The sequence below is a fragment of the Coturnix japonica genome, chromosome 8, assembly GCF_054131305.1.
Source record: "Coturnix japonica strain WE chromosome 8, WE-NBRP24, whole genome shotgun sequence".
In the NCBI taxonomy this organism is placed as follows: Eukaryota; Metazoa; Chordata; class Aves; order Galliformes; family Phasianidae; genus Coturnix; species Coturnix japonica.
This window is the reverse complement of record NC_140670.1, coordinates 1,664,886-1,678,758: the sequence shown is the minus strand read 5'-3', so window position 1 is coordinate 1,678,758 and position 13,873 is coordinate 1,664,886. Positions and strand designations below refer to the sequence as shown.

Here is a 13,873-nt window from a genome sequence, read left to right as displayed (position 1 = left end):
TTCTTGTTTCAAGGTGACTGGCATAGCACAGTGCCCAGCTGAAAATACTCTACGTGGTATTTCCTGGAAGATCACATTATGGTGATCCTCATAATGTGATGCTCGTTTCAGTGGCAAGACACAAAATCCCTTCAGAAGTCATTTACCTTTAAGTACAACTGACTTTATTCTTTGGTTTCTCATACAAGGCTTGAGGAGAGGAGCATCAGTAACTCTTTGGGAGCGCAGGCGGTCAGACCAGCTTTACCCCAGAGCACTGCAGCTGCTCACCACCATCCCTCCTGCCCTGGCAGCAGCCCTTGATTGGACAAGTCACTCCTGGGGGCTGGCAAGACTGAGGAAGCAGCAAAAGGGCCGATCCCTCACGCGGCTCTTGCCTGGAAGGCAGCATCTGCAGCCTGCCCTACTGACCTCGCACAGCCTTTAGGGATCTTCAAAGTCCCTACAAAGCGGAGACTTCCGCTCCTGCACAATTTAACCTTCTAATATCAAACTTGATCCAGTCTGGGTAACTAGAAGATAGATATCCAGCAAATGCATAACCTGCTGTAGCGAAAACACAGACTATAGAAATTAAAATCATAGGAGAATTTTATGTCAGTACAACTTTCCCTGTTTATCCTTTTGATTAGTGAGGAACTGTTCATCTGTTTTCAAATAACATTACCTCTCTGTTTTGTTTTTTTTCTTTAGTATTTCTGTTTCTTTAGAAATGTCACTTTTGATGTATATGTATACACACTGGGGAAAAGGTTTCATATTTTCCAAACATGTCTTATTGATGCATATTATTTCTGAAAAAAAAAACAGACCAACAAACAAAAAAGCAGGTCTTTCAGCAATCATAATGTTGGTATTTCATAGACTCAATGAGCCTCATGTGACCTGCAAGCAACCTATTGAAGCCTATATTTAGCTTTCTTTGTAGCTATGGCACATTACCAGCTAATGTTCAGCCCAGAGCTTTCTCTACAAAGCTGCTCTCCAGGTGTTCTGCCCCCGCTGGTGCCAGTGGTTGCGTCTGTTCCTCTCCAAGGACAGGAATTTGCATTTTACTCTCTTGAATTTCATGATGTTCCCATTTACCCAGTTTTCCAGCCTGTCGAGATGCCTCTCAGTGGCAACACAACCAATGGATTTTTGTCATCTGCAAACCTTCTGAGGGTACGTTCCGTCCCATCATCCAGGTTATTAATGAAGATGCTAAACTAAACACTGGATTATGCTCCAGGTGTTGGGGACACAGTGCATTTGAGCACAATGCTACGAAGAACAGCATATCGGTGTTAAAAAGCAATTTTTATGCATGTATTTGGCTGCCAGCTCATCAGTGAGCTTTACCATCATGCTGTTATTCCACGTTTTTGTCAGTGTGGACTCGAACTAGTGCAAAAGCTTAGCTAGTTGCTTCGAAGCTCTGCAGCAATACAAGGCTGCACAGTGACTGAAGCTGTTGCTTTCCTGTCTGAAAGAAAGGTGTGTTGCAGTGGCACCAACAGAGAGGACACAACCTGCTGGTTTCGACTCAGAACCTTTTAGATGCTTTGAGACTCCAAAAGAGGCCACTGTTTTCCCACTCACATGCAATCACTGATTTTGCTAGCTAGAGCATTTAAATTTGTTGACCGCCTAGTGGAAAAAAGTATCTGCTAGCAGGTCAGTTTCTATGAGATGGTCTCAGCAGCTGCATTTGCTGCAGCGTGGGTCCTTTGTGGATTTCTGTTGCTTCTGGCAAAACTGTCTATTAAAGAAACAATTTGGGACAGAGCAGGATTGAGGATCTTATTTGAGATTCCCTGGAGAATTTTTTACATGATTACATGCTGTAGTGAGAGATAAATTTGATTTCCTGCATAAATTATTACTATTTTACTATTATTAACTGAATTATACGTTCAAATATTAATTATTGTAATGAATCATTTAGCACCCAACGATTATAGAGTATTACAAACTCTGAAATAAACACTACAAGCCTGTAAATAAACAACATCTGTGGACTGAAACTGGCTTTTCTTTATTCTGTTTTAGGAGACCCTGGGGCTACAGACTTCAAAGTCCTGAATTTCCATTTACTCCAAAGGAAAGTCAACAATCTTCAGAGTAAGTAACAGTCAGACCTTCAGCCTCACTAGGTCGGGCCCTCACACATGGAATTTCCACACTTCTATAGCATGTTCCTGTGCTTCGTTCTCTCCCACACCCAATCTCTCCTATATGACTTTCCTTTTGTGATCTAGCAGTTCACTGTATTTCCTTTCTTGTGGTTTAACTGAGGAAGCTCCGAGGTACAGAAAGGCTTATCTTGCAATCCTCCAAAGTTCATCTGGAACTCTCATTCTATTTCTGTACTTCATTCTGTTTTCAACAGCTTTTTTTTTCTCTTGTTATATTTGTCTTTGGTCCTGGCTCAAGGCTCTCACAGTCTGTTTTACTTGGCCGTGAAGAACCATGCCCATATGTAGTGCTGAGGCTGGAAGAAACTACAGAGCAGTAGCTGGAGTGAGGCTGGAGCGGGTCTGCCAAAGCAAACTTAAGGCTGCCAGAAGAATTCTCCTCTGAAGTACACTGTGTTTCTCAATAGTGCCTGGCTTACAGCTCAAGGTAAGGTTAGGATTAGCACAGAAAGAAAGCAAAAGCCTGAAATGCAGCAGGGATGGAGCTGAGAAAGGGCTGGCAAAAAGAAATAGGGCTGCCAAAAGAAATTTTCTCCCAGCAGTGTTAAGGCTCTGGACTATGCAGTATCACTGACTTTTGGTTCAGCGTAGGGCTTGTGGTTAGGGATGGAGAGAAAAACAATTTAGAAAGCCAGAGCTTCAGCTGGTATGGAGCTGCTGAAGGAAAACAAGGGCTACAAATGGAAAATCCCTGGGGAAATCCATACTCTACGGAAGTCCTGCAATGGCTTTTCAAGGGCGGTGATAGGGGTAGTTATAGGGATAGGCCTAAGGCCAGGAAAAGCTTAAAGCTCCAGTTGGACTGTGGCAAGAAAGAAGCTGCCGAAGGGAGGGCTCGGTCCTGCGGTGCTGGAGTGTCCTTAACAGACTCCGTCTGGGTCAGGGCTGGAAATACGGATACCTCTGATCTATGTATGCAGTGTTGTATTTTGTGCTTGTGTATCATGCTTTACCTGCACCTGAGCCCACCTGAGGCGCACGAAGCAGGTAACGTACTGGTATGGAACAGAGGTTTAACTGCACGGACAGGCTGACAAACGGCAGCTTTATGGCCCCGGTTGGGACCGACCGCTCCGTGGGGCGGGCAATGCCTGGAGCCGCTGCCACCACAGCACGAGCAGGCGGCAGAGGGGCGGGCAGGGCAGAGCCCGAGCTGATCGCTACACACAGCCGAGAAGCCCGCACCACAACAGGGCGGCGCTGCGGGGAGCAACAAGCACAGCGCGGCGCTGCGGGGACCTGCCCGCGGCTCAAATGGCGGCCGAGACGCCCCGCTCGCTTCCCTCGCGAGCGCAGCAGCACCGTCCGCAGCGGCAGCCGGTCGGAGCCGGTCATGCAGAAGGCAGCGTTGTGGTCCCAGTGGTGACATATAGAACTACAGGAGACAAAACGCGGCTGAGGGCAGCTTGCAGAAGTTCCTCTGCCCTCGCTAAAGATGGCGCCGCCGCCGTCGTCGAGACGTCACTTCGGCCCGACTCCGCAACTTCGACGCGTTTGCGTGCTCCGGAACCACGTGAGAGGAGCGAGCCAATCGCGGCGCGCGTACGGGTCAGTGGTGCATCAGTTCCACTTCCGGGTGGGTGTTACGGAAGGGCGCGGGGTCGAGCGGGCGCTGGAGCCGTGCTGGTGCGTGCGGGGCCGGGCCGGGCGGCGGGCAGCGGGCAGCCGGCAGCCCTTGTCGGCTGGCGGGCGGAAGGGTTGGGCCGGGCTGTGCCGTGTAGAGCTGGGCTGTGCCGTGTAGAGCTGGGCTGGCAGCGGGAGTGGGCCGCAGACGCAAGTTAGGCCTACTGGAGGCTTTCTCGTTGCGACCTGACCGTGAGATGTGCGCTTCTTCAGCCCCGCCCGGCTGCGGTTGCTGACCTCGGCCCTGGGGCTGCGGCTCCGCGGTGCCTTCCTGGCAGGTGGGCGTGCTGGGGCGTTGGCGTTCCCTTTTCCCTTAACCACACGTAGCAGTTTGACGCAGGAAACGGTTTGCTTCAAATTCCGCTTTCTGAGAGTTTTCGTTTATAAAGTACAGCTTTGTCACTGTGCTTCAAAATAGCGAGTTTTTCTTCTGCTCTCAATGTTGTGTACCATTGGAGTACACGTAACGTTGATTTTCGTGCTCGTGATGCACGCGGTACTTGTGGAACTAAGATAACAGTTGAAATACTGAACTCTGAGTACAGAGGCTATTGTTTACTTGTGCTGCTGATTCACGTCTAAGTTGTGTGATTGTTCTTTGGTTTAAACTGCTGCAGGGCAGCCTGAACTTGTGTTCTGGGCAGTGACCTTGACTGAAAACTCTGTGGAACTTGTCATGTGATGGAAGAATTACTATTATTTCAGTTACAGGCTGTGCTGTTGTTGAGAATAAGTACTAAGTGTGCGTTTTTGTTTGAAAACCATGTAACAAAATGAAGAAGTGTACTTTCTTGTGCAGTTACAGGAACGCGGCATATAAAGCTATTACGAAGCAAACATGCTGGCTGCACGGCTCGTGTGCCTGAGGGTGCTGCCATGCCAGGCTTTCCGCCCCACCATCTCTCAGGCTTCCCCAGCTTTGAGGAACTCTGGTATAAAAGCATTCCGTCTGTGGCAGCCCAACCAGGTATAGTAAAATTAGAAACGTTGAGTGTTTTGCTAAGAGAGCTGTGGTGCTTGCAGTGCTCGTTTTGAATGCTCATGAGCTGTCTGCATGTTTGAGGTACCCACTCTAACTGACTGAAGGAAGAGTGGTAATTACAACCCAGAATTTGTTTTAAAAGACTTGGAGTAATGTGTTCCATTAAAGTTCTTGGGAAAAGAGTAGAAAGTAATTCACATTGGATAGGCATTCTTACACAAGTCAGGAGGTGTAGAATTCCTTGTCCCATCTGTTCCTGTGTCTTATTTCCCAGCAAGAGTCCTAAATACTGCGCTCATGTACAAACTTGACTTTTCAAGTTTTTATTCCTAATATATATATATATTCCTATATTCCTAGCACTGGTAAAATAAGAGACAAACTAGCAATTGCAAATGTGGCAATCAACTGGCAGCGCTTCAGTGCAATAAAAGTTTTCTGTCTGAAATAGTTTGTTACTAATCTGTACGTGCAGTTCCTAAAAAGGAACTTCTCTTACTATATTTTAATGAATCCTTCTAATGTTTCCTTTTGAATCTAACAGTGCTATGCCACCAGAGTAAGAACGGGCATAAGGCGTGGGAAAATTGGCCAGGAAATCAAAGAAGCGGCATTTGAGCCATCTGCTGAAACTGCTTTTAAAGGTGGGGTATCTCTGCTCTAAAAACTACGTGTTTTTTTTTAAAGCTCAGCTTCAAACTCTGTTGAAGGAAGTGGTTCCTTTCAAATTGCTAAATAGTCTGAAAACATTGTTTAGTATTTTAAGTTGACCCATGGTCTATCTTAAATGTCTGGAGGCCGCTTCTCTGCTTATCTTTCCTGTGTTCTTACCCTTGTATTTGTTTTGAACTATAGTTCTGAACTGTTACGTCAGTATGAGTTCATATTGATGGAGATTAGTACTTCCTTGATTGCAAATGTTTGAGGGGGGGAAAAAAAAAGCTTGTACTTTGCTGTCTGCTTTGTATGCCGTTGAAAGGGAGTACGGTACAATGTATAAGGACTGGGAAAAAAACCAACTTGATTTTTTTCTAATCTTGGTCAAGCAGGCATTAAGGGTGGAGGACAGGAAAGGGTACGGTATCCACAACTCTTCTGTGGGGGATCTTTTTAACTGGTTTTGTATTGCAGTTCCTATTTGTTTGTGTAATAAAGACCAGTAAAGTCAGCTTTACTGACTTTAGTTAGTAAGTTTAGTAAGTAAGTTTAGTAAGTAAGCTAGTTAGCTTCTTTTTTTAATTCTTATTGTGTTTTGTGAAGCTCTGTGGTGGCAGTGGAGTGAATCTAGAGTGTTTCACATAAAGATCTTCAAGAAACAGTAAGGCAACTTGGGAAGCAAAGCTTGAAGAAGCCTAAGGTGGGGCAGCTGTTACAGATAGGGGAAACTGGTGTCAAAATGTTTTTCTCTATCCAAGAAAAAGCATTTTGTGAATGCATGATTTTTATTTTGTTCCTTTTGGTACAGTTGATCGCCTGGGAAGGCTTGTTGTTGCTGGAGGGGCTGCTGTTGGTTTGGGGGCGCTCTGTTACTATGGCATGGGCATGTCCAGTGAGATTGGAGCTATTGAAAGAGCAGTGTAAGTAAAATTGCTTCTCTAGGTGCTGTCTCCGAAAATACACGTAGATTATGTTTCTTAAGCTCTGGGCAGAAAGCTCTTACTTCTGTGCAGGATTTTAAGCTTCTCATCTGTAGCATGATGAAACCGTACTGCAACAGCTCTCATTCAGGTCTTTTTGCATTACTCGTGCTCTCCAAATGACAGGCGTGTCTTGTTACAGCAGATAAACACAGACAGAGTGACTCAGCATTTTGCGAGCAGCACACTGGGCTTCCTACTGCTGAGGGCACCTTCTGTACCATTTTTCCTTTACCCAGTGTATTGTGCATATGCTGTTTTATAGTTTTCCGTAATTAATGTGCATTTATTTCTCTTTCCCATTTGTACTTTTTGTAACGTGTGCTTACTTCACAGAATTGAACCATAGTAGCATTCTTTATAGTTTTTGCTGTAATTGTTATGTAATGGCTCTGTATAGTGGTAAGGATTTAAAAGTTCAGCCCCTTTGTTATAAGAGCGATGCATGAGAGCAATGGCTAAACAACTAAATGGCTCCCATTGTATCCTTAGCTTTTATATCTTTATAGTTGGTCTTCGTTATGGTGTTGTTAATTGCACAGTTACGTCCAAATGCTTATTTTTCAGTATTTGGCCCCAGTATGTGAAAGACAGAATTCAGTCTACCTACATGTACTTTGCGGGAAGCATTGGCTTGACAGCGCTGTCGGCTGTAGCAGTAAGCAGGTCTCCTGCGCTCATGGGTCTTATGACAAAAGGTTCCTGGCTGGTAAGCTTCTATTTGTTTTAGAGCATCTCTAAAATGATTGTAAATGTTAACAGTTGTTATAAAAAGTACACGACATAAAGTGTGCTGTGAAAAGTAAAGCAAATTATCACTTAAGGACAACTGCAGTAGCATAAGTGCCCTAGTAATAGCTTGCTGTGAATAGCTGCTTGAAGCTAGTGATGTTATTTCTGTCACTTTGTAAACGTCGTAGCAGAGGTTTCTATGCATTTGTTCTCCTTTGCTTGCTGCTCTTTATAACTCTTTGAAAACTCCTTTTTGCTGAGACCAAAGTGATATTGGCAGACCGATATCACCTCATTCAGATGAGATACTAACAGAACATGTCTGCTTCCTGCACGTTCGGTGTGCTGAGTGCGGTGGAATAGTAACGGTTAAATATAGCACAATGTGCAGTGGTTATTCCTTTGTGATAAGAGCAAGTTACCTTCTAGTAGGCTGGAAAAGATCATGTGGGAGAACAGAGACCTTTTGTCCTTACGCCATCTTGAGTTCTGTAATGCTGTTCTTACAGGCTATCGGTGCAACTTTTGCCACCATGATTGGTGCCGGAATGTTGGTCAGGTCCATATCATATGAAAACAGTCCAGCAGCTAAACATCTGGCTTGGATGATGCATTCGGGTACGTGATTATAGTTTTCATTAAGTTGTCTCCTGCTGTAGGACTAAATTCTTACTTGTACTACAATATCAAAGCTTTGTTCATTTTTATGCACTGCTGTTGATCTCGGCACTATGCTCAGTGTTTTTCAGCTGTACTTGATAAGTGTATGAAAACTGATGAAAAAGGTACAGTTTTGGTATTAAACTGCAACTTCTCGATTGTATGTTCTCAACTGAATTGCAGGGTAGAGTACAGATACGTTTCTTATGGATGTTACATACTTGAGTTAACAATGGCTGTCTGTCTTGAGAACTTCGGCCAGAAGCGTGGTTTGGAAAAGAAAAACTCATCAGGAGCTGGAATTACACTTTTCTCTGTAGAGCTCAAGTTTCTACCAAAAAGAAATTAGATTTAACATAGTGATTTGTCATTAGTAGGTAGGGGCTTCATACAGTATTCTAGCAAAAAGCATCACTGATTTCTAGCAAAAAAAAATCTATCTGTTCTGAGTGTTCCAGAAGCTGTGAAGGGGTCGATTAGTTCTTTGTAAGATGAGCTCCCTTAAGTTTTCTCTTAAGCTACAGAAAAAGTAGGTCACCAAACATAAAATCATGCGCCTGTTTAGAAGGTAGCATGATAAATTGAAAACCAAGTGCATTGGTATGCTTTAATGTAAGTGGATTCAAGCCATATTATCTGACTCAAAAATATATGGTTTTGGTAGGTTGTCTTTTTTTTTACACAGACTGTTCCAGACGTTTTGTTTTGTTTCTCTGCTACTTTGGCTAGGTGTCATGGGTGCGGTGGTGGCTCCTCTGGCTTTCTTGGGTGGTCCCTTGCTGATCAGAGCTGCCTGGTATACGGCTGGAATCGTCGGAGGGCTTTCGACTGTGGCCGTGTGCGCTCCGAGTGAAAAATTCCTGAACATGGGAGGACCGCTTGGAATAGGCTTTGGCTTCGTTCTTGCCTCTTCGATTGGTAAAGTACCAATTCATTACTGTTAAATAGAGCGGGCTATAAACTGAAGCTACTAGAATGTGCAGCTGACTTCTCTTTGCAAACTGACCAGTTCAAGTTGGCCTGAAATAACCATTGTCAGACTTGGCAGTAGGTTTATGAATGTTATTGTGTATTCTTTTCCAGGATCCATGTTCTTGCCGCCTACTTCTGCTTTTGGGGCTGGCTTGTATTCCGTAGCTGTTTATGGAGGATTGGTACTCTTCGGCTTGTTCCTGCTCTATGACACGCAGCATGTTATCAAACGCGCAGAGACTATTCCTTATTACGGAGTAATCAAATATGACCCCATCAATGCGTAAGTATTTTGATCCGAATGTACGTGTGACCGTTATGAGCTACTGTATGACTATGCTTTACTCCTGAAGAGCTGTGCTTTTTGTTTACCTTTGGGAAGCATCTTTATATTAAATGGGAACTATCATAGGGTTTAGTAATGTAATGTGAAAATAACCAGCGCAGTTGAAACTGAAAGCATCTGTCTGCAAGGAGGGAAACGGTTTTGAATATGTGGTGTTACGTGCCTTCAGTGATGCTAACTTCGTTAAAGAGAAAAGTTTGTGAAATATTACTAGGAGGATTTGTAGCAGGTATCTGCAAATAACTATCAGTATCGGCCGAGATCAAGCACTCTAAGTGTTCTGTGGTTATGTAGTACTTATTAGTTTCAATCGCTTAAAAAACCCAATAGCTTAAACAAGGCGTTACAGAAAGAATTCCATGAGAGAGCAGTATGATGTCTGCTAAGGGCTTTTGCCGATGGATGCTGCTGGCAAAGATGGTAGAGTGAAATCGTAAGGGGGTGTTTTCACTCATCAAGGGCAGAAGACGTGCCATCGCTATGACAGGCCTTCAGTGGAGGCTTTTAAAAAGTCAAGTATAATGGCATGAAGTACCAGTTAATGCTCTTCATGTTCAACAGGGTTAACTGTCCTTTTTTGTCTCCTAGGTGCATGGGCATTTACACAGACACGCTGAACATCTTCATTCGTGTGGCCACCATGCTCGCTGGTGGTGGAAGCGGAAGGAGAAAGTAAATGGAAGTAAACAGAGACTCTTAGCAGCTGTCTGACAGCTCAGACTCTTAGGTTGTCTGCATAGTGCATATAGTAAATAAAAATTCATCGCTACCAGCGGTTTTGCCACAGGTCAAAGGTTTAAAGCATTTCAGCCTGTTGTTTAAGTGCTAAAGTGTTAAGTGTTAAAGAACATCTGAGCATAATCACCTATCTGATTTTTCACAAGCTCGGAAGCAGTTCAGCTATCGTTTTCCTTTTTACTGGAACTGCGCAGAAATAGTATTAACTTCTTTAAATGGGTATCTTATATGTAGACAATGATGCAAGCTGCTCAGGAAATACTGTTCACATACAACAGTTTTCAGTTAGGATGGTGTAAATAATATTTTCTTGATGCATATAGAAGAACTGAGCACAGCAGATATGGCACCGAATGCAGCAGTGGGTACGGCCTTGTGGGCAGAAATTTCAGGAGGACTGAAGCAATTGTCAGGAATGCACCGGACAGGATGGGTGGCGTGGCCAAAAGCATAAAGGAGATGAGATGAGGAGCCTGCATGACGTCTGCCCTACATGAAAATTTCAGTCTCCTGTAGCACGTGAAAACACCTTGTCCCTTACCCAGTACTTTAGTATTGAATGGATATAATAACAGTTGGACTTTCTTGGTAGTAGATCTATCAGATTGTTTGGTAATTATATCAGTATGTCTTTCTTCTAGTGAGAAACTTTGGGTTTTTCAAGTGAAGCGCTGCTCTTCAGAAGAATTCCTCATGTTTACTTGCTCTTAGAAGCTTGTTCAGTTGTCGCTAAAAGAAAGGGAATTGAGAATGGCCTGCTGCAAACCCAAGTATTGTAAGCCTACCATTATTAGATGCTGTTTTATGTCTCTAATTCTTCAGTTTGGTATGCATAGCTCAACTGAAGGGAAATGTTCCAGTGAAATTGATTTAATATTATGAAATACATACTTTCATTATGGTGGAGTAAGGGTCAAGTTCTCAGGCACAAGGAAGTTTTGAGTTGATAAAAATGCTTCAGGCTTCAATTTTTCTGGTAAATTATGCTGTGTTTTTGGGAGAAATAAAATTCTGCCCTCACATATTGATAATTCTCAATTCTCCTGTGTTACTAAAAGATAAATATTAGCTTTGTGCTAGTAATACACTAATAATTTGGTGAAGAGTGCTATGCTTCTTTTCCCCACTAATTTCTTGGTAAGAGAACGTGTACTTCTCAGTTTGGAGGTGTGGGGAGGACGCACAAAAATGATTTCCGGTTTCACTGTCTGCCATCTTTTGGAAGATATTTCACAGACGGAGAATCATTATCTACTGTTGCTTCAAGGGACCCTTCTTGTGTGTGCTGTTGGCTGTGAATTGCTGCTACTTTGTTGTGTACTGTGCTGTTTCTCTTCAGTCACAGGGAAGAAATAGTGGACAGTGAAGAACCTTCCCAAAGATTATACAGCACAATCTCGTTTCCAGCATTTTTTTCCTTGAAGTAAAGTATGCAGTGCTTAAAAGGGGAGAAGGAATCTCTGAGTTGTGACAGGTGTTAAGTTTAAAGTGTCTTTTCAAGCAACTTCACGGGCTTAATCAGTTTCCACATACCCTTGCTGTAGGTGAAGGTAGTGCTATGCTTGTTATCAAGGTCTAATCTACCGCTGGCTGCCCTGATAGCAAGTCTAGGTAGCCATGCCTGTAACGAAAGGGAGCTTGGACCAAGCTACTGGTTTTGTTTGTCTGGGAACAAAGGTTTAGAGGCTGATTGAACTGTGAGCGGGATTCATGGGTGCTTTGGAATAGTAAGGTATAGAAGACAACACTGTAATGAGGAAGTCTGATAACCTTATAAAAACAAAAGCTGGCAACCCAAGGTTGTCTTGGAAAGCTTTGAACACTAATTTGTATCGGATCTTTTGGAAAGACTCCTGTAGGTGAAATTCTGTCAGCAGGAAAATATTTTTATAGGGCTGTGAATGCGAACGCTGTGTTCCAATCAAGAGTTAGTTTAATGCAGTGCTGTTTTGAGGAAGGATAAAAACTTAAAATGTAGTGTTTTAGTAGGGATGAGAAACCTAGTGATTGCATCAGTGGGAGAGTTTCTTGTACTGATTTTTAATCTTCCTGCAGCAATTGTGTACTCAGAATTTCCAAACAGCATTGAATTGTATCGGTAGAACTCATTAAAGTGCTGTTATTGGAAGAAGTTCGTTTTCTTTCTCTAGGTTTTTAAAACTTTGGAGATTCTCCTAAGTAGGTATTAAGATCCACTAGGTTTGTCTTACTCAGCAATTTTGAGAGTGAACGCAGCTGTGTAAGGGCTATTTTTTAAGTGTCCTAAATGTTGATACTCTCAGAAGGATTTTAGATACTTTATATACTGAAATTCAGGCCTGTAAAAGCTAATTGATACTGTGGCTAGATTATGCCATTGGATACCCAGTTTCATTCAACTCAGAAAAACAGGAAGTTTACATAGTTGTTACCGGGAGGCTGTAAACACATAGAAATTTAAGACCAATTGAGGAGTAAAACTGGTTCTGTTGGTTTTGAATGAGGAATGTTACTTAACACTTTGCCAGTTTTCCTTTGCCCTCTCTTGTGGCTGCTTTCATAGGCTGTGCTTTGTGACAGTTTTGAGGCTGTTAAGAGGTTCTTTTTCCACACCTTTTGATTCTTTTTGTTGTTAGGTTGCAGAGAGTTACATGGGATTGAATTTGCCGATTGAGTTTTAGTAAAACCTCTAGGAGATAATTTCGTTGATTGGTTTTATGAGGAGCGGGAGATTTGAATTGCAAAAGCAGGCAGGATCAAAACCTTGCTTACTTTGCTCTGCTTTGAATGAGTAAACTTGTTTTTAAGGAAAGAATGGTTGCTGTGCCATTGAGACTACAAAGCGCTGTGCAGTTCGATGAGATGTACGTAAGTGTGGCGGCAAGGAAGGAATTACACGTTTTGTTAGCCAGAAATAGAGCCTTATTTCAATCAAGATTAAGATAGTGTAGAACCCAGGAGTGCAGTTCAAGGGGTGTTGTTTCAGTCCAATGGAGGTTCTGGTGAGCTCTATTTCTTCAAGTCTTAAGTCAGTGTAGGATCTTACAGTGAATTGTGATGGGTACTGTGAACAGTTGGCTGTTTTCAGTGTGGCTTATGCAGGAGGTTTGACAGAATAGTGTAGTTACAGCTTTACTCGGGCTAAGAATGTAAAAGCCTATTTAGTCATCATATGTAGTGACGCTTAAGGGTCTGTTTATTTATTTAACTGAAGCAATTGTATAGAAAACATTTTATTTTGGCTGTGCTTGCATCTGCGAATTACAAGGGGGAAAGAGGATGGGGCGCGGCAGTCGAGACTTTGGTTTTGTTAGTTTTTGCAGGCAACTGAGCGGAACAAGTCAGAGTCATCAAACCATAGATTCTCTATCACATTAGTATCTCCAGCCAATGAAGACAAATAGAGATGTATGCCATTCTTCCAGATCAACTGAGCGGGTAGTTCAAGGTGATAAGAATTGTTTCAAGAGCAACGTGACCATTTTGTTTTTAGTTTTGCTTGTTGTATTACTCTTAATGTATGCGTACGTGGCACGGGCTTTACTGCTAAACTGGTTGTAGTTGGTCCCGTCTCTATTTCTGGTATGTGCGCAGCCTGTTGCTATGTTTAAATGGGAAAGATAAGTCGTCTTTGATGCAGGGGCACTGTTTGCAGGGAGAATAGAAATCATGACGATCCATCTTCAGACCCACAGTGACAGAATACCGATGGGAGTGAATTCTGTCCGGAAGGACTTTGATTAGATGCAGCACTAACTGTTCTGTGTGCAAAAGAAGGGATTTTTTGGTGGTTTTTTTTTTTTTTTTTTTTTTTTTTTTTTCTTGTGTTCTGCTCATCTAGTTTAAATGGTATATATTTTAGGAAGCTTTTCTGACAGCCAGTATGCTGAAGTTTGCAGCTCCTTGATGGGGCAGCGAGAGGAGCTGTGCGACCTTCCGGTTACAGAGGCAGTCACGTCCCCTTTGTGCCCTGCTCCTTTTCCCCACATCAAGGGATAAATGTGAGCACCTACACTGGGGAGAACCG

General features: G+C 43.1%; 1 protein-coding gene across 3 annotated transcripts; it reads left to right on the top strand.

Moving 5' to 3' along the window:
• Positions 1–3,723: 3,723 nt before the first annotated feature.
• GHITM (growth hormone inducible transmembrane protein) lies at positions 3,724–10,891 on the top strand. Of its 3 annotated transcripts, none has more exons than XM_015866073.3 (9): positions 3,724–3,753; positions 4,600–4,767; positions 5,327–5,426; positions 6,248–6,359; positions 6,987–7,128; positions 7,661–7,769; positions 8,541–8,729; positions 8,895–9,066; positions 9,718–10,891. In XM_015866073.3, exons 2-9 carry the CDS (start codon positions 4,639–4,641, stop codon positions 9,803–9,805), a joined length of 1,041 nt encoding a protein of 346 aa, XP_015721559.1. In that variant the 5' UTR covers positions 3,724–3,753; positions 4,600–4,638; the 3' UTR covers positions 9,806–10,891. The 3 variants fall into 3 exon arrangements, with proteins under 3 accessions (XP_015721559.1, XP_015721557.1, XP_015721558.1); XM_015866071.2 differs by having other exon boundaries at positions 3,746–3,803; XM_015866072.3 differs by having other exon boundaries at positions 3,746–4,078.
• Positions 10,892–13,873: the final 2,982 nt, after the last annotated feature.